The sequence below is a fragment of the Lepus europaeus genome, chromosome 22 (assembly GCF_033115175.1).
Source record: "Lepus europaeus isolate LE1 chromosome 22, mLepTim1.pri, whole genome shotgun sequence".
Taxonomy (NCBI): domain Eukaryota; kingdom Metazoa; phylum Chordata; class Mammalia; order Lagomorpha; family Leporidae; genus Lepus; species Lepus europaeus.
Window position 1 is genome coordinate 1,244,291 of NC_084848.1, and position 19,833 is coordinate 1,264,123.

Below are 19,833 nucleotides of genomic sequence, written 5' to 3' on the forward strand. Positions count from 1 at the left end.
TCCTCATCCTCCCAAACCTGCGGCTCGCGGACCGTGGCCGACACCGACCTGGGCCAGAACAGACGGTGCAACGAGAGGCTGGGGCCGGGGCAATCCGAGAGCACCGGGCTCTGCGGTGGCCTCGGCGTGGAGAGTGGACAGCGCGAAGCCCCCGCGCCTTAGAGCGGGCAGCGTGGACAGTGCTGCCGGCGGGTTTCTAGGCGAGGCTGAGCCTGCGGTGCCCCAGGGTGACCCCGGCCTGTCCTAGGCGGGGCTGAGCCTGCGGTGGCCCCAGGGTGACCCCGGCCTGCCCTAGGCCAGGGCGGTGACCTCCAGTGTGACCCAGCCTGTTCTAGGCCAGGGTGGTGGCCTCCAGTGTGACCCAGTCTGTTCTAGGCCAGGGCAGTGACCTCCAGTGTGACCCAGCCTGTCGTAGGCCAGGGCGGTGACCTCCAGTGTGACTAGGCCTGTCCTAGGCGGGGCTGAGCCGGCAGTGTCCCCAGGGTGACCCGGCCTGTCCTAGGCGGGGCTGAGCCTGCGGTGGCCCCAGGGTGACCCGGCCTGTCCTAGGCGGGGCTGAGCCTGCGGTGGCCTCCAGTGTGACCCAGCCTGTCCTAGGCCAGGGCGGTGGCCCCAGTGTGACCCAGCCTGTTCTAGGCCAGGGCGGTGACCTCCAGTGTGACCCAGCCTGTCGTAGGCGGGGCTGAGCCTGCGGTGGCCCCAGGGTGACCCGGCCTGTCCTAGGCGGGGCTGAGCCGGCAGTGTCCCCAGTACGACCCCGGCCTGTCCTAGGCCAGGGCGGTGGCCCCAGTGTGACCCAGCCTGTCGTAGGCCAGGGCAGTGACCTCCAGTGTGACTAGGCCTGTCCTAGGCGGGGCTGAGCCTGCGGTGGCCCCGGTGTGACCCAGCCTGTCCTAGGCCAGGGTGGTGGCCTCCAGTGTGACCCAGCCTGTCCTAGGCCAGGGCGGTGACCTCCAGTGTGACCCAGCCTGTCCTAGGCCAGGGCGGTGGCCCCAGTGTGACCCAGCCTGTTCTAGGCCAGGGCGGTGACCTCCAGTGTGACCCAGCCTGTCGTAGGCGGGGCTGAGCCTGCGGTGGCCCCAGGGTGACCCGGCCTGTCCTAGGCGGGGCTGAGCCGGCAGTGTCCCCAGTACGACCCCGGCCTGTCCTAGGCCAGGGCGGTGGCCCCAGTGTGACCCAGCCTGTCGTAGGCCAGGGCGGTGACCTCCAGTGTGACTAGGCCTGTCCTAGGCGGGGCTGAGCCTGCGGTGGCTCCAGTGTGACCCAGCCTGTCCTAGGCCAGGGCGGTGACCTCCAGTGTGACTAGGCCTGTCCTAGGCGGGGCTGAGCCTGCGGTGGCTCCAGTGTGACCCAGCCTGTCCTAGGCCAGGGTGGTGGCCTCCAGTGTGACCCAGCCTGTCGTAGGCCAGGGCGGTGACCTCCAGTGTGACTAGGCCTGTCCTAGGCGGGGCTGAGCCTGCGGTGGCTCCAGTGTGACCCAGCCTGTCCTAGGCCAGGGCGGTGACCTCCAGTGTGACTAGGCCTGTCCTAGGCGGGGCTGAGCCGGCAGTGTCCCCAGGGTGACCCGGCCTGCCCTAGGCGGGGCTGAGCCTGCGGTGGCCTCCAGTGTGACCCAGCCTGTCCTAGGCCAGGGCGGTGGCCCCAGTGTGACCCAGCCTGTTCTAGGCCAGGGCGGTGACCTCCAGTGTGACCCAGCCTGTCGTAGGCGGGGCTGAGCCTGCGGTGGCCCCAGGGTGACCCGGCCTGTCCTAGGCGGGGCTGAGCCGGCAGTGTCCCCAGTACGACCCCGGCCTGTCCTAGGCCAGGGCGGTGGCCCCAGTGTGACCCAGCCTGTCGTAGGCCAGGGCGGTGACCTCCAGTGTGACTAGGCCTGTCCTAGGCGGGGCTGAGCCTGCGGTGGCTCCAGTGTGACCCAGCCTGTCCTAGGCCAGGGTGGTGGCCTCCAGTGTGACCCAGCCTGTCCTAGGCCAGGGCGGTGACCTCCAGTGTGACCCAGCCTGTCCTAGGCCAGGTGTCCTGGGGCCGTGTGCGGCGCCGGCGTCCCAGCAGACGCAGGTTGGAGCCCGGCTGCTCCGCTTCCGACCGACCCGGCTCCCTGTTGTGGCCTGGGAAAGCCGCGGTGAGGCCAAGCACAGGGCTCTGCGCCCGCGTGGGGACAGACGGGCCCGCCCTGGCCGGGCCTGGCCTTGTGGCCGCTGGGGCAGTGAGCCGCGAGTGGGAGGTGCCGTCTCCTCTCTCTTTGTAATCCGGTCCAGGTAAATAGTGGTTAGGGCACTCCAGGGTCCGGCGTTGCAGTGCGATGCGGTGAGAGTCGTAGCCCCAGGACAGCCGCCTCAGCAGCGCCGCCCACCGCACCGCGTTCTGGCGATCAGAGACCTCAGCGCCTGGGAACCACCACCCTCCCCAGTGCCCGCCGCCTCGTGCGCTTTCAATACGCCTTGTAGAATTCACAGTTACGGCCTTCAGGCAGGCCCTGTGGCGCAGCAGTTAACGCCCGGGCCTGCAGCGCAGGCATCCATGTGGGCGCCGGTTCGAGTCCCGGCTGCTCCTCTTCCCATCCAGCTCTCTCTGTGGCCTGGGAAAGCAGTGGAGGATGGCCCAAGTCCTTGGGCACCTACATTGCATGGGGGACCTGGGGGAAGCTCCTGGCTCTTGGCTTTGGATCGGCCCAGCTCTGGCCATTGTGATTTGGGGAGTGAACAAGCGGATGGAAGACCTGTCTCTCTCTCTGTCTCTGACTCTGTAACTGTGCCTTTCAAATAAATCTTATAAATTTATTTATTATTATACATATATAATTATAAATTCTAAAAATTATATAAAATATATAACTATAAATTTATTATTATAAATAAATTTATTATATAAATAAATGTATTTAAAAACTCCCTAAGACAGTGGCTTCTCACCTTTTACATTCCTTTTTCTATTTTTAAAGATACATTACATGTATGTATGTATTTATTTGAAAGGCAGAGTGACAGAGGGAGACAGATCTTCCATCTGCTGATTCAGTCCCCAGACAGCTGTAACAGCAGAGGCTGGGCCAGCACTTCTAATGAGAGGCCAGCGTTGCAGGCAGTAGCTTAACCTGCTGCACCACAAGGCCAGCCTCCACCCCTTACTTTTTTTTTAAGATTTATTTATTTATTTGAAAGGCAGGGGGAGAGAGAGGTTTTCATCAACTGGTTCACTCCCCAAATGTCCACAATGGCTAGAGCTGAGCTGATCTGAAGCCAGGAGCCAGGAGCTTCCTCCAGGTCGCCCATGTGGGCTACAGGAGCCCAAGGACTTGGGCGTCATCTGCTGCTTTCTCAGGCCATAGCAGAGAGCTGGATGGGAAGTGGAGCAGCCAGGCCTTGACCCAGTGCCCGGATGGGATGCCGGCACCACAGGTGGCAGCTTTTCCTGCTACACCGCAGCACCGGCCCCCCCAGCACCGGCCCCCCATCTTTTTTTTTTTTTTTTTTGACAGGCAGAGTTAGAGAGAGAGACAGAGAGAGAGGTCTTCCTTCCGTTGGTTCACCCCGCAAATGGCCGCTACGGCCGGCACACTGCACCGATCTGAAGCCAGGAGCCAGGTGCCTCCTCCTGGTCTCCCACGCGGATGCAGGGCCCAAGCACTTGGGCCATCCTCCACTGCCTTCCTGGGCCACAGCAGAGAGCTGGCCTGGAAGAGGAGCAACTGGGACAGAATCCGGCGCCCCAACCGGGACTAGGACTCAGGGTGCCAGTGCCGCAGGCGGAGGATCAGCCTAGTGAGCCGCAGCACCGGCTCATCTTTCACATTCTTGGAAGACATGGAGCACACAGGTAGCCTTGGGACTTGCTGGCGATAGACTATGATGCATCCCTCCACTGGGCTGCTCCAAGAACTGATGCCTAACCTGTGCGGTGTGGCTGCCAGCCGCCCTCCCACGCTCTCCCAGCTCAGCCCTGGAGTCTTTCCATCTATAGATCTGAACCCATGACATCATGTCTTTCTCTACAAAATATGGGAGGTCAGGGGCCGGCACCATGGCTCACTTGGTTAATCCTCTGCCTGCTGCGCCGGCATCCCATATGGGTGCCGGATTCTGTCCCGGCTGTTCCTCTTCCAGGCCAGCTCTCTGCTGTGGCCTGGGAGTGCAGTGGAGGATGGCCCAAGTATTTGGGCCCCTGCACCCGCGTGGGAGACCAGGAGAAGCACCTGGCTCCTGGCTTTGGATTGGCGCAGCGCCAGCCGTAGTGGCCATTTGGAGAGTGAACCAATGGAAGGAAGACCTTTCTGTCTCTCCCTATCACTGTTTATAACTCTACTTGTCAAATAAAAAATATATGGGACGTGTGAGAAACCAGTCACCAGCTCTCTTGCTTCACTGTGGCTCAGTGGGCAAAACCACCACCCCCAATGCCAGCATCCCACGTGGGCGCCGGTTCAACCAGCTGATGAAAGACCTCTCTCTCTCTCCTCTCTCTGTAACTCTGCCTTTCAAAAAATAAATCCTTTTAAAAAAATAAAAAGTATCAACATGCTGAGTAACTGGTTACCACTGATATTTAAAAAATGTGTAAGAGTGTTGTGGTAGAATGAGAAGGCAGCGCTAAGATGGCCGCTGGCAAGTGAATGTCAGTTACTCAGGAATGGCTGTGGAACCCACCTGGGAAACCACTTGGCAACAGAGCCTGCCTGGCAACAGGCAGTGATTGGTTAGGGCATAAACCGCTCCTTGACCGGATTGGCTGCCTTGGCTATATAAGCTGCTGTACCAACTGAAATAAACGAGTCTGTGGGCTGCTCTGGCCTTCACCATCCCCGTGCCCCCCCACCCTGTGTCTGTGTGGTGACTCTGCGCCTCTTGCCCCTACCGTGCTTCTCCTCTCAGAACGAATCCACAGCAACAGAGTATACGGTTTTTTTGTTTGTTTGTTTTTTGTTTGTTTGTTTTTTGGGGGTTTTTTTTGACAGGCAGAGTGGACAGTGAGAGAGACAGACAGACAGAAAGGTCTTTCTTTTTTGCCGTTGGTTCACCCTCCAATGGCCGCTGCGGCCAGCACATCTCGCTGATCCAAAGCCAGGAGCCAGGTGCTTCTCCTGGTCTCCCATGCGGGTGCAGGGCCCAAGGACTTGGGCCATCCTCCACTGCCCTCCCGGGCCACAGCAGAGAGCTGGCCTGGAAGAGGGGCAACCGGGACAGAATCCGGTGCCCCAACTGGGACTAGAACCCGGTGTGCCGGTGCCGCAAGGCGGAGGATTAGCCTGTTAAGCCACGGCACCGGCCCTTTTTTTAAGAATTATTTATTTGAGAGGCAGAGTTACAGAGAGACAGAGACAGAGACAGGCCTTCCATCCGCGGGTTCACTCCCCAAATGGCTGCAAGGGCTGGAGCTAGGCCAATCTGAAGCCAGGAGCCAGGAGCTTCTTCTGGGTTGCCCACTCGAGTGCAGGGGCCCAAGCGCTTGTGTCATCCTCCACGGCCTTCCCAGGCCACGGCAGGCAGCTGGATCAGAAGCAGAGCAGCCGGGACTCGAACTGGCACCCATCATGAGATACCAGTGCTGCTGTGGAGGATTAGCCTACTATACCACATGCAGGCCCCCAGAGTGTAGTGTTTTTGTTTTTGTTTTTTTAATTTAGTAGGTAGGAGTTCTTTTGTTGGAGAAAAAGAAACTGGTCCAAACATTCAGTCGTCCTGGGACTTGTATTTTGAGAAATTGACTTGTATATGTGAAATAATCAGTGCCAATATTCTTGGTAAAGGGAGAAACTGTAACATTTGGTTTTATTTATTCTATTCAGCACTTGTTAAAGGCACCCTACTACTTTTTCTCATATTTTGTTTCTTAATTTTTTCAAAACTGTCTTTAATCCCTTTTTTATAAAAAAAAAAAGATTCATTTATTTATTTGAAAGGCAGATTTACAGAGAGAGGGGAGAGAGAGAGAGAGAGAGAGATCTTCGTTCACTGGTTCACTCCCCAGATAGCGACAGCGGCTGGAGCTGGGCCAATCTGAAGCCAGGAGCCAGGAGCTTCTTCCAGGTCCCCCATGTGGGTGCAGGGGCCCACTTGTGGGATGCTGGCACTGCAGGCGGTAGCTTTACCGGCTACACCCCAGTGCCGGCCCTAACCCTAAAGCTCTTATGTATTGAAGATGGACACAGTTTGAAGTTAGTTGCCTTTGCATGTAAAATACAAAATTTGCAAGTTACAATTATTTTCCTTTTTTTTTTTTTTTTTTTAACGATTCATTTATGTGTTTAACAGGCAGAGTGAAAGAGAAAGGAAGACAGCGATCTTCCAAATGACTGCAGGCACAGCCGGGAGCCCGACATCTGGATTCTCAGATGGCGCCACCTTCCTGGTGCCTGTCAGTGCCACCCCATGCGTGACACAGAGTGTCCCACATCGCTCCTCAGAGAGCTTGACGACGAAGAGTTTCTGGAAAACCTGATTTTCATGTTACAAGAAGCTGTGCGCTCGAGGATGATGACGGTTAAAACACTGCGCGTCCCAGAGCAAGAGCCGGAGGGCAGTTGGAGAAGCAAAGCCACGGAAGAGCCCGAAGAACTTGTGTCTGTGGGGGTTATTTCTACGTGACTGGGGACAGCGACGGGAATGTTTACTCATTAATTCATTTTCAAATAGCAGTGAGCTCACATGAAGGTCAGTGTCCTCTGCGTGAGGCCCGCGCACCTGTGCAGGCCTCAGTTTGCCCGAGGGGCCGGTGCTCCCGTGGTCATCGCGTGGTGACATTGTTAGGTAGGTAGTCAGTTATGAGCTTATGTGTGTTACAGGCCTAAAGAGAAGACATCTATGTCCAGCATATGCATCTGCATCTCAAAGTCATCCCCATAATGTTTCAGGGGCAGCCTGGACCTCGCATCCTGCCCTGCCCCCTTCTGCCTGCCAATCTTCCACAATCTCCCAGGTGCAGCCCAGTCTCTGCATCTCAAACACCCTGCTCCCTTCCTCCAGTCTGATAACATTTGCATCCATAAAGTCCTTTGTGAAAGACCTTCAAGAAAAGTTTTTCTATTTACATCCAAAAAGCCCTTTGTTCCAAGAGGAGCAGAGGTGGGGAAGCAAGACCCATCTCCTTAAAACCCCCAGCCTCAACTGGACTGTGCGCTCAGCTCTCTGCATCTTTGCTGAGCCGCCCGCCTGGCCTGGTCAGGTATAATCTCTCCACTCCTTCCTCCTCCCCAGTCTCTCAGGCTCTGTCTGGAGAGGTGCCCATCCGTCCTTACAGATGTCCCTACCTAATAAACCTTGCTATTTTACCTCCCACTACTCTCTGTCTCACGCCTGAATTCTTTCTTGCGCGAAGACAAGAACCCTGCAATTTCTCCGGTAACAACATCACAGGGCGCGCAGCCTCGGAGCGCTGCACTGTCCGTGGTGGTGAGAGGCTCCGGGGACCAGGCCATTGCTCCCCAGGGCATGGTGCTGGTAATGAGGGGCCACAGCTGACCCCAGCCTGCAGGCCTCTAACCCTCGTCTCATTCTGTTCGTCCAGCACTGTGCTCACCTCGCCTTCCTCACCCAGCCCCGGTTTCCATCCTTGGAGAACCCCAGACCGGCCGTTGGCCGTGTCCCCTCCAGGTCTCCCCTCCGGCTGCAAGGCTTCTCTGTCCTTGGTTTTGGTGTTGGGTTTTCCATTCCTCTTGGAAAACTCCCAGGTGGCCAAACACGCCTGCGCCCCTCTCATCACCCTCGGGCTTGTGCCCACCAGGCGCCGTGGCTCACCCGCAGACAGAGGCAGGAGGCCCAGTCTGTCGGGCTGCGGGGGCTCCGAGTGGGCTGGGGAGGGTGCTGCTCTCTCCCCGCCCTCGGCACCCGTCTGCAGTGCCGGCTGCTGCTCCACACAGGACCCTTGGGCCACTTGGAGGGATCTCTGCACACAGTTCCTCCCTCCAGGCCTGGCCGCCCGTCTAAGTCGGGTAAGGGGCATTGCCCTCAGACCTCCAGTCCTGGGCTGGCAGTCGGCGCCAAGCCGGCTCCAGTGTCGGCAGCCCCCGGGGAGGGTTGATAAGATTTAATATGCTCCCTCTCTCTATAACTCTGCCTCTCAAATAAATGAAATATTTGTAAAAAAAAAAAAAAGGGGGGGGGGCTCTGTGGCATAGCGGGTACACCCGCCTCCAGTGCTGGCATCCCATATGGGCACCGGTTCAAGTCCCCGCTGCCCCTCTTCCAGTCCAGCTCTCTGCTGTGGCCCGGGAAGGCAGTGGAGGATGGGCCACGTCCTTGGCCCCTGCACCCACGTGGGGAACCAGGAAGCTCCTGGCTCCTGGCTCCGGATCAGCCCAGCTCCGGCCGTTGTGGCCATCTGAGGAGTGAACCAGAGGATGGAAGACCTCCCCTCTCCTCCAGCCCCACCTCTGCCTCTCTGTAACTCTGCCTTTCAAATAAATAAATAAATCTTTTAAAAAAAAAGGGCATATTACGTCATCAACTCGTCCGATGAGGATGGACCTTTCCTGGACCCACCACAGGCTGAACCACCTGCTAGGACCCGGGTGGACAGGCCAGCTCCCAGGCCGGGAGTCCTCCACTCCTGCGGGCGGCCGGCGGGGGCGCTGTGGTGCGCAAGCGCACCCGGAGGCGCTCTGGCCTCGGAGCGCGGCGGCTGCTTCCGTCTTCCCGGCAGGCTCCGCGCGGCGCGTGCGTGCTCCGTGACCTTCCCGAGTTTTCGGTTCCGCGGCGCTGGTGCGGCCCGGGCGGTCGAGTGCGCCGAGGTGAGTGCCGGGGCGCACCCCGCGCGGAGCTGTGGGCCGCGGGAGCGGGCTGGGAGGGCAGGCGGGAGCCCCCGGCGCCCCTGACCTTGGGGGCCGGGCCCGGTCCGCGGCGAGCGGGGGCGTCGCTCGGTCACGCGCGCTACGCGCCTGTGCCGCCGGGGGCTTCTGGCAGCGGTGCGGGGCGAGAGGCGCGGCTTTCCTGGGGGCTTGGGGCGGGCGGGTGTCCCCTGCCGTGGTCAGCGGCGCCGGACTGCGCGGCTGCAGGCGGACACCCGCTTGGCCTCTGCGTCGGGGTCTGGAGCGGTGGACGGAGCGGGCTGGGTGAAGGCGGGGCCCTCGCGGTCAGGTGTGTTTGTCCGGCAGACGGGACAGCCTTGGCCGCAAGGCGGGTCGGGGCGTGGGGCAGCAGCGGGGGTATCCGCCGCGCGAAGACGCAGAAGGAGCCGGCGTCAGGGCGCCCGGGACCGTCCGTGGCCTCTTACCTGCGCCCTTGTCCTGGACACTGCCCTGGCTGTCCCCCCCCCGTGCTAACGACGACACCGTCGCCCCAGAGTGTGGAGACAGAGTTCTTCCGCCGTCCACTCCCCAGACGCCCCTAACGGCCAGTGCCAGGCTGAAGCTGGGCGCGCGATCCGGGGCTCCGGCGTGGGCGGCAGCAGCACGCTAACCTGCGTTCTCCCGCTGGGCCATCTCTCGGGGTGGGTGCCTGGGATCAGTTCCTCCCCCACTGCCTGGCGCCCGAGGGGGAGACCAGGATGGAGCTCCTGGCTCAGCCCCAGCTGTTGAGGGGTTCTGAACCATGGGATGGAGATCCTCTGTGTCTCCCAGAACCCGCGGCTGGGACGGGAGCCCTCAGGGGGCTCTGCCGCCGCTCTCTGTGTAACCCCACACCAGACTGCTCCTCCGAGGCCGTCGCGGGCCCTGTGGGTGCAGGGGCCCAAGGACTTGGGCCACCTTCTACTGCTTCCCAGGCCATAGCAGAGAGCTGGATCGGAAGTGGAGCACCTGGTACTCGAACCGGCGCCACCTGCTACGGCCACGGCGCCGGCCCTGGGTTCCATTTCTCCGCCTCTTCTGCAGATGAGGGAGAGACAGTTCACGTTAGTGGCAGGTGCAGAGCAGGGTTGGAGCTGGCGGTCGCCATGGCCTCCTTCCCACTCTTCCCGACTCCCCAGGTTCTCCTTGGTGTGCACAGCCTCTGCCCGGGACACGCACACACACCCCGTTGTCCTGGCTCTGCCTTGTTGCTCGGCTCTGGTGCCTCGTGTGTGCCTGGTTCCTGTTTGCTGAGTGAGGGGCTGACCGTGCGACAGGTCGCAGTAATGGAGGAGGTCACTGACCTTTGAGGGGGTTGGGCCTCTGAGAGACCAGTGAGGGGCAGCAGAGGGTCCCCAGGGAAGCTGGGTGAGGGGCCACGCGGAGTGGCCGGAGTTTTGCAGACCCTCGGGTGTCCCCGAGCACACAGATGGAAACGGAGCGCGACGCCCGCGGTTCCCTTTCCCGGTGAAGCCCAGTATCGTAGCAGCTGGTTTCACGTGTGCAGTCACTGCCGCTCTGTCGCCGGCCGTGGCTGGCACGAGCGTGTGGCCTTCGAGGGACCAGCGCGGCCACCTGGTGTCTTGGCTGAGTGCCAGCCCCTGAGCGTGCCGACGGGGACAGACCAGAGTCTGCACCCAGCAGCACTGCTGCTGGTGGCACAGCCGTCGGGGAGGGCAGGCTGGTCGGGGGAGCGGCCGCGCCGTGGGGAGCGGGGCCCACGGCAGATGGAGCCGCAGTGACCCAGCGCCGGCGCCGTTCGCTTGCAGATGCTTCAGAGCGTCGTCAAGAGCCTCTGGACGCCCCTGCGGCCCTACTACACGCAGGTCTACCAGGAGATCTGGATGGGCATGGGGCTCATGGGCTTCATCGTGTACAAGATCAGGAGCGCCGGTGAGTGCCGCGGGCTCCGTCCGCAAGGGCAGCTTTTCCCCTTTTTTAAAGATTCATTTATTTGAAAAGCAGAATTAGAGAGAGGGCTCTTCCATCTGCTGGTTCACTCCCCAGGTGGCTGCAGCATCCAGGGCCGGGCCAGGGCCGGGAGCCAGGAGCTGCTTCCAGGTCTCCATGTGGAGGGCAGGGGCCTGAGCACTTGGGCCATCTTCCGCTGCTTTCCCAGGCCGCCAGCAGGAGCTGGATTGGAAATGGAGCAGCTGGGACTCGATCCAGCACCCGTGTGGCATGCCGGCATTGTGGGCTCTATTAAACTGTTAGGCCACAGCGCTGGCCCTGAAGAGTCGCCGTTCTCAACTGAGACATGGGCGTCAGAGCCACGTGTGGTGCTCTGAGGGCACGAGCAGCATCTGTCACCTGAGAGACATTTGGGGACAGCTGCGTCAGTTCCAAGAAGACCTGGACACCAGGACGTTGAACCTTTTCTTAGGCGTTGTTCCTGGGACCTGGGACCCGGGACCCGGCCTTGGCCCACAGACGCAGGCTGCCGTAGTCGGACGGGCATGGCTGCCGAGCGGTGCTCATGGTGCCTTCCCCGTGGCCCTGCACGCCTGACGCTTTTTCACGGTGCATTGAGAGGTGGGACCTTGGTGGAGCAGAGATAAGGCACGGGGGTACAGAGAGCCGTTGGCCGCAGCTCGCCGAGTGGCAGCGTTAGGAGTCCGGGGTAGGGGAGGCCGCCCACAGGCCTGCGATGGATGCAGCTGCCGCTGTCGCTACCGAAGCCCAGGGTGGGTTTTAGCCATGAGTCGACCAAAGGTGTTTTTATAAAACTCTGGAATGACACATTGTTTCCTTCCTTTTTAGATAAAAGAAGCAAAGCATTGAAAGGTAAGGTTCCTGTTCCAGGAGCTGTCTGTGTCCTGCATGGCTCTGATACAGGCCAGTACCACGGGGCTGCGTGCTCACCTTGGGGCACGCGGTGGCTGTGCCTGCTGGGAGGGACTGGGTACCTGCTTTTCGTGCTCTGAATAGAAGACCCATGGCACCCCCTTCGCCAGCGGGAGGAGCTGGGTAGTGGGAAACAGGGCGCACGGGTTAGCTGCACAGGCACCCTCACTCCCCGCTCCCTTGGTCTTCCCGCGAGCCACGCGGACCCAGCACCCCCTGTGGGGGTAACCCCCGCGGCCCCATGTCCTTCGAAGCTGTGTTCACACTTCCCGATTTGTTGAGAAGGCATCGCAGACTAGGTCCTGCGCGTCCCATCCTCCTAATGCTGCATCTTTTCCTGAAGGTTCCAGCGCTGCCCACGGCCATCACTAGCCAGCTGTGCTGGGAGTGAGAGAGGACTCGTCCGCCCACTGCAGTCGCCGTGTGAGGCGGCGACGCGGAGGTCGCCATACGTCGCCCGCGCCCCGGCTGCCCTGTGGCATGAATAAAGGCATCTGAGCTGCTTCCCCGCCGCGTGGTGCTGACTCAGTGCCCCCCTGCCCCCTGGACCCCAGGGAAACCTGAGGGTCAGAAGGGCGGGGCCCCCGCTGTCACAGGAGCAGGGTTCGCTGGGCCTCGCAGAATGGTGGCGGCACTCATGCGGGCCCTGGCCTGCAGGGCCGGGAGAGCAGCACGCGCGTTGCAGGCTTTAGGTGCATCGGAGCAGATGGGAGGCAGAGTGACAAGCCCTGGAACATTCTGGAAACAGTCACTCGTAAGGCGTGCGTGAGTGCTCGATGTGAAATCGCAGCCAGCGTTTTCTTCAGGTCGGTGTCGGGAGGCACCACCTCCTGTGCGCCCTGATTGCATCTGCAGCGACCGTGGGTGCCCTGCAGCAGAGCAGCCTGGGGACAGTGGACTCCGGCCTGCACCCCGCTGCCTGAGGGCAGGCCCCCGCCCCGGTGTCCCTCCCCTGGGGACAGCGGACTCCGGCCTGCACCCCGCTGCCTGAGGGCAGGCCCCTGCCTGGGTGTCCCTCCCCTGGGGACAGCGGACTCTGGCCTGAACCCCGCTGCCTGAGGGCAGGCCCCTGCCTGGGTGTCCCTCCCCTGGGGACAGCAGACTCCGGCCTGAACCCCGCTGCCTGAGGGCAGGCCCCCGCCCGGGTGTCCCTCCCCTGGGGACAGCGGACTCCCGGCCTGCACCCCGCTGCCTGAGGGCAGGCCCCTGCCTGGGTGTCCCTCCCCTGGCCTGAACCCCGCTGCCTGAGGGCAGGCCCCTGCCTGGGTGTCCCTCCCCTGGGGACAGCAGACTCCGGCCTGAACCCCGCTGCCTGAGGGCAGGCCCCCACCCCGTGTCCCTCCCCTGGGGACAGCAGACTCCGGCCTGCACCCCGCTGCCTGAGGGCAGGCCCCTGCCTGGGTGTCCCTCCCCTGGGGACAGCGGACTCCGGCCTGCACCCCGCTGCCTGAGGGCAGGCCCCCGCCCGGGTGTCCCTCCCCTGGGGACAGCAGACTCCGGCCTGCACCCCGCTGCCTGAGGGCAGGCCCCCGCCCGGGTGTCCCTCCCCTGGGGACAGCGGACTCCAGCCTGCACCCCGCTGCCTGAGGGCAGGCCCCTGCCTGGGTGTCCCTCCCCTGGGGACAGCAGACTCCGGCCTGAACCCCGCTGCCTGAGGGCAGGCCCACCCCCCCACCCCACCCCCGTGTCCCTCCCCTGGGGACAGCGGACTCCGGCCTGAACCCCGCTGCCTGAGGGCAGGCCCCTGCCCGGGTGTCCCTCCCCTGGGGACAGCGGACTCCGGCCTGAACCCCACTGCCTGGCTTCCACCCAGCTTCCTGCTGCTGTGCGCTGGAGGCAGCCGTGGTGGTGCCAGTCCCCGTGTCCCTGCCACTCGCCTGCGAGACCTGTATGGGATTCCTGGGCTCTGGCTCCTGCCTGGCCCAGCCCTGGCTGAGGCAGACATCTGGGGAGTGAACCACAAATTGGAAGATCTTTGTCTCTCTGCCTTTCAAATACAAGTACAGGGAAGTCAAAGCTTGCTGCACGCTGTCGCCTGCCCTGTCCCCAGCCAGTGGGGTCCTGAGCAGAGCTGGATGAGAGGCCCCTATGTTACCAGAGAATGGCGGGGTTCTTGTCTTCGCGCAAGAAAGAATGCAGGCGTGAGACAGAGAGTGTGGGAGGTAGAATAGCAAGGTTTATTAGGGAAGGGACATCCGTAGGAACGGATGGGCGCCTCTCCAGACAGGACCTGAGAGAGTGCCAGTCGCTCGGACTGGGGTGAGGGGGCGAGGTTACATGGTTGAGTGGAGAGAGATTACACCTGGCCAGGCAGGCAGGCAGGCGGCTCAGCAGAGGCAGAGGGCTGAGCGCGCTGTCCGGTTGGGGGGGGTGTTAAGGAGAGGGGTCTTGCTTCCCCACCTCTGCTCCTCTTGGGACAAAGGGCTTTTTAGATGTAAATAGAAAAACTTCTGAGTTTTCTCCCTGAAGGTATCAGACAGGAGGAAAGTTAGCTGGCGCCATCCTGGGTTCGGAGGAAGGGGGAGCAGGACCCCTGGAGAATGGGGATCCCGAGCAGGGTGTTTGAAATGCAGGTACTGGGCTGCACCTGGGAGACTGGAAGGTTTGTCAGGCAGAAGGGGCGGGGGACCCCCCCCCCACTACCACCTGGCAGGTTATCAGGTGGAAGAGGGGCAGGGCAGGATACGAACACTGGGCTGCCCCTGAAACATCGGATGACTTTGCGACGCAGATGCTGGACATAGGTGTCGTCACACACACACAAGCTCACATCTGACTTCCTAACACCTAGACTGTGTGTGCTGCCCAGAACCCACTTGCTGTTAAGAAGGAGCCGCTCCGCCCACGTGGGCCAAGCCAGGTTGTTCCTGTCATTGGAGCCAGAGCCTGCCATGGGGGAAGGCTGGGGGGGGGGGGTTGTGGAAGGACCCCAGCTTGTGGGGTCACGTGTGGCACCTCAGTAAGCTCGGGGCAGCGCTCCGAACACAGCAGGGGCCCCGCGTGGAGCATGGCTTCATTCTTCAGAGCCGGGGCTGGTTCTCGGGGCCCACGCAGAACGTCCCTTCATTGGAGCAATGGTTTCTTAGGAGGTGGGTTAGATGAGTGCTCGCGTGACCTAAAGGCCGCTTGGGAGTGGACGAGTGATGTGGTCGTGTCCCCCGAGTAATCTGGGAATGAGCGCGTGACCTCGGGAGCGGCAGGTGCTGATCCGGTGCGGTTTGCAGGTGGGTCTCTGGGAGGTGGTCAGTGGGGTCAGCAGGTGGCTTTGTGGGAGACCGCAGCGCAACACACCGCTTCCGCCTCTGCCCAAGGAGGCCATCATCGGGTGCTGACCCTGTGTGCCTGCCCGTCTCGGGAGGGGCCGCCTCGAGCTTGCTTCTAGAACCTACCCTGCCTTGGGCATCTCAGGCGAGGGCGTGTTCACTGAACTCAAAACACAAGTCTACAGGCGTCACGAAGGTTTGGGCTTCTAAGTCCAGGTTTCCGAGGTGTGGTCTGTGTTGCCCAGGAGGGCGGGAAGCGCTGGGCAGCACGCCCCCTGTTGGGCAGAGGGTGCAGTGCGCACCAGCTTGCCCAGCCCCTCATTTCAGGGATCGCGTCAGTAGCTCCCACCCAGAGCCCCAGATGTGCGTCCCCTGGAAGCTGCTGTGGGAAGCTGGGCGCCAAGCCCAGGAGCTTTGAGGAACAGGTGCAGCTAGCCTCAGCCCCGGGAAACCACCCAGCTTCAGGCACGCTTTGCACAGGCCCCCTGGGGTCCTGAAGCTCATCACCATCTTCCTGGGTCAAGGATGGTTTCCCGCCCCCCCGGAGAGTCTCTGAGGACCCTGGGGGACAGACACTGTCCTCATCCCCGGCCCCCGGCATCTGCCCAGCCCTGCCTGCCCTCACACCTCTGCTGGCTTCCTCAAGGCAGAGCCAGGACCAGGACTGCTGGGGCTTGTGTCTGCCCTGCGCAGCCTGTGAGCACTGGACGCCATCAGCCGTCCCTACAAGCCCCTGTACATGAAGCCCCATTGGGGAGGCTGCTCCACCCCTCCCTGCCCCAGGTGACTGAGAGCCCAGGCTGTGGCTTGGGGACTTCACGGCGAATTTGCCAGTGTCCTGAAGTATCCAGGAGCCAGGGCCGGGGGGTGGCCAGCTGCCCCACCGAGGGACTGCTGTGGGGACAGTGAGGAGCCTCCTGCCCTGGCAGGCTCAGGTTCTCACTGTTGAGGTGCAGAGAGGGAGCCTTGTGAGAGCTGCTCTCTGGCCTGTCCAGTGAAACCTGCACCCGGCCCAGGGCCCCCCAGTGCTGCCCCCACGTCCCATCACCCAGGCAGGCTCCCTGGGCCCACAGGACATCTGCCCCAAGTCACGGGCATTGCCAGGTCATGTGTCCCCACACAGTGGTCAGGGGACTGTGCCCTCACTTCTGGCCCCCCAAGAGCAAAAGGAGCCACAGACACTGTGGGTGTTTGCAGATCAAACCCCAAAACGCAGCAGTGGCTGTCAATGTGGGGACCAGCAGAAAATGCAGACCTGACCCATGGGACATGGGGGGGCGCTCAGCTACCAGAGCCCTCCGGAGGTGGTGACACACTCCCACACTCAGACCCCCAGCCCTGGGGCAGTGGCAGAGCAGAGCCGCTCCCCCTGCCACCTGTCCTGATGGTGACGGGGAGCCTCCGCCCCATCCCCCTGGCCTCTGGGTGGTAGGCCCAGCCTCTCCCCTGCTTCCCAGCTCAGCTACAAAGCTGGGCTCCCTTCTGTGTGCAGAGGGAGGAGTGGAGCAGCAGGCACTGTCCCTGCTGGCCAGACGCGTCCCTCCCCGAGCCATCCCCAAGTGTACCAGGCCTGACGCCCAGCCAGGGTGCCTGGCGGGTGAGCCAGCATGAGCGGACCCGGGTTGGCCAGATGTGGACGCCTGGCTGACTCCCGATTCCCCATGCCGGGCCCACCCCTGCGTGTCTCCTCCCGGGAGCCGCAGTGTCCTGCGAGGGTCTCAGGAAGCAGGATCCCAGGGAGCGGAGGAAGACACCATGGGCCCGGCACTGCTGCTGCTCCTGGCCACGAGAGGCTGAGGGAGGTAGTGGTGGCTCCCATGTCCCACGGGGTCCATCAGGACTCCCGGCCCCTGCCCGGGCTCCACGCCCTCCTCCAGGGGGCGTCCCTCTGCCCGGTCCAGGTCTGAGTGGGGACATGTGACTCCCAGCTCCTCTCCTGGTCTCAGGCCAGCCTATGGGGACCCTCGGGCCCAGGGCTCCCCGAGACGCACGGGTGGGGTGGCTTCCTGCTCGCACGGCCAAGTCCATCCTCGCTCAGTTGCCGTAACCCTCTGGGATTGACCTGCAAAGCCCTCACTTCCGTGCAGTTTCATGGAGCGCGTGAGAGCTGACACATCACGGATGTCAGCCCCACACTCCTGGTCTGGATGGCAGTGGCTGCGCGTGCCAGGTGTCCAGCGCCCTTGTCCCTGGAACACAGGTGGCCTGGGTGGGCGGCTGAGAGGAAAACACCCTTTGCCAGGCCTCCGTTTCCCCCGTGCGCCCTGGCTCTGGGAAGGCTGATGGTGCAGCCACCCTGCTCTGGGCCTCGGGTGGAGCTCAGGACACAAGGCCACCTGGCTGCTCTTGACCACCAAGGAGGTGGACAACAGCTGAGCTGGCGGGGTGACGCTGGCCTCCACGGCCCCCACCTGGTTAACAGGTGACTGAACCCTGGGTTAGAGGAGTCGGGAGCAGGTGTCCAGGGGAAGTGTTTTCTCTGAGTGGGTGGACAGAGCAGCCTTTGTTGGAGACTCCACCGGCGTCCCCTGCCCCCCGGCTCCTTGCTGTCCTGGGGGGCTGCCGGCACCCCCTTCAGGGAGGCCGGAGGGAGGCAGCTATGCCCTCCCAGACCCGCGCAGGTCTGCTGCGGCTTCTCCCTCTGGAGTGAAGGCGGTGTTCACCCCTCTCCGCCGTGGGGCCCGGTGCCCCCCACCGCGGCCCAGCCTGTCAGCCCGGGCTGCAGCTCCCCTGGCCCCATCGGGGTGGGAGAGCCGGGCATTGGAGATGTAAAACTCCTCTGCCTCAGAATAGGCCAGGAAGAAGGGAAGACGGCCAACAGGCGGCCCGTGGACCGTCTCCGACAGGAGCAAGTCCGCCCACTTCTGGAAGTGAAATAGCAGGGCCTGGGTCTGCCGGGTCGGACCTGTCCTGGGTGCTCCCCGGCAGGCGCGGCTCAGCCGCCACGGCCACAGGTGCGGGATTGATGGGACGGAGGCGCTGCAGGCTCTGACCACGAGGGGGCGCCACTGCACCCTGGAGCAAGGCGGCAGCTCTCAGGGTCTCCGTTGTCCAGGGAGCCGGTGGGACCACGGGTGGCCGGCCCAGCCTCTCCGCCCGCCGCACAGGCAGACCCAAGCGCTCGGGGCTCGTCGGGGACGCCCTCTCCTCCCTGGTGCAGCCCGGGCGGGCAGATTCCAGGGCGGCGGGGCCTGTGAGCCAGGAGACCCAACGAGGGCCCGGGGCAACCAGGCCAAGAATGCAGCCCGGGCCTGGTGCGGGACGCACCCTCGCCGCGCCCAGAGCGGTCCCCGCCCCTCTCCCGGGACTGCCTGGCTTTGATCAGCCAAACGCCAGGAGTGGAGGCAGCGGGAGCGCGCCCTGACCCGGCTGTGCCCAGCTGGGAGCGCGCCGGTGTCCCGGCAGTGCCCAGCGCGGGAGCGCGCCGGTGACCCGGCAGTGCCCAGCACGGGAGCGCGCCGGTGACCCGGCAGTGCCCAGCGCGGGAGCGCGCCCGGGACCCGGCTGTGCCCAGCTGGGAGCGCCCCCCGGGACCCGGCAGTGCCCAGCGCGGGAGCGCGCCGGTGACCCGGCAGTGCCCGTGGTCGCAGCCCTGTGTGGTTTCCGGCCGTGGCCGAGGCAGCGCTGAGTCACAGGGAAGCAGCGCCAGGAGGGAAGCCGGCAGCTGCTTCCTCCCTGCCGCCTCCTCCTCGGGACGCCCTAATTAGCACCCTGGCCTCTGGGCCTTGGGGGCAGGCACCCCAGGTTGCACCCTCAGCCCAGCCAGCGGCGCCTGGCCCTGCCCAAGCCCTGTGCAGGACAGAGGCCCGACCTTCTCTGGCGGTGCAGGCGGCTGGGCCCGGATCCGTGTGGCCCAGAAGGGAACAGCCAGCCCAGGCTGGACCGTGTGATGCCCTCCGCACACACAGCGCACAGGAGCCCAACGACAGTGCCATGCGAGATGGACTTGAGTTCCTTCCGCGGTGCTTTCTGGACTTACGGTATGCTGCTAAATAAATACAGTTAAAAGCAGCACCTTCTTGGAAGGGTGTGGGAGAATCACACCGAGAGCCCTGGTGAGGCCCCGCCCTGCTGCCCTCGCTTCTGGCTCCGCACCTCCGCTGGAGGTCAGCTATTCACTCTACAAGCATGCACTGCTGCCGCCTCTGTGCTGGCCTCCGGCTGGGCTCCAGGAAGCTTCCAGGACGGCTGGACCGCAGTGTGGACCTGCACACCCAGCTCAGTGCACGAGTGTGTCCTCCGAGTCTGGAGACGCCCCAGGACCCAGCCACCCAAGGCATCGTGCCGGACACCCACGGCCCACGGCGTGTCCTTCAAAAGAGAAGTTGGAGAGACGGCAAGGCGTGCAGCAGACCCAGCGCGGGATGACAGGACTCACCGTGGTGCTGCCCCGAGAGGCGCAGCACCCCCCAGCCCCGCCGGCATCCAGGCCCTATCCCGGGGGGCCCTTCCCGAGCTCTCGGGCCCCTGTTGTGGGCAGGCACATGGGATAAAATTGATCAGGTTTGCGAGTGGGAAGACCACGTCTTCACCACACCCCTGTGTGACCCCATGCCCCTACCTGGCCACACCTGTGCACCCCCCCCCCCCCGGCCAATCAGGCTAATTAACCACTCCCCTTTGGAAGTGCATTAAAACCCCGGGACACGGTGTGCCAGCCCCCCCTTCCTTGGGCTTTATCCAGTGGGGTCGGTGTGGCCGTGGGCAGGAAGGGCCCCTGCGGGTGGCCAGCGCTGAGAAAGTGCGAGAACTGAGCCTCCACAGCTCGAGGCCAAGGCTCTGTGTCCCAGGTGCAGGCGCGGGGCTCCTGTGGGAGGCGGGGCTCATGGTCAGCTTCACGGTGCAGGGCAGAAGGGGGAGGAAGACAGTGCCTCCCCCCCCCCCCCCCCGGGGCAGGCACCACTGGAGCCCAGCTCCCTGCTGAGAACCGAGCGAGCCAGGAGCCGCCCTCCTCAGGACCCTGGCCAGCTG

The 19,833-nt window shown here is 62.9% G+C and overlaps 1 protein-coding gene across 1 annotated transcript; it reads left to right on the plus strand.

The window, feature by feature from the left end:
• The first annotated feature begins 8,631 nt into the window (after positions 1–8,631).
• ATP5MJ (ATP synthase membrane subunit j) lies at positions 8,632–12,105 on the plus strand. Its single transcript, XM_062181667.1, has 4 exons — positions 8,632–8,719; positions 10,525–10,648; positions 11,516–11,539; positions 11,943–12,105. The coding sequence occupies exons 2-4, from the start codon at positions 10,525–10,527 to the stop codon at positions 11,969–11,971; spliced, it is 177 nt and encodes a 58-aa protein (XP_062037651.1). The 5' UTR covers positions 8,632–8,719; the 3' UTR covers positions 11,972–12,105.
• Positions 12,106–19,833: the final 7,728 nt, after the last annotated feature.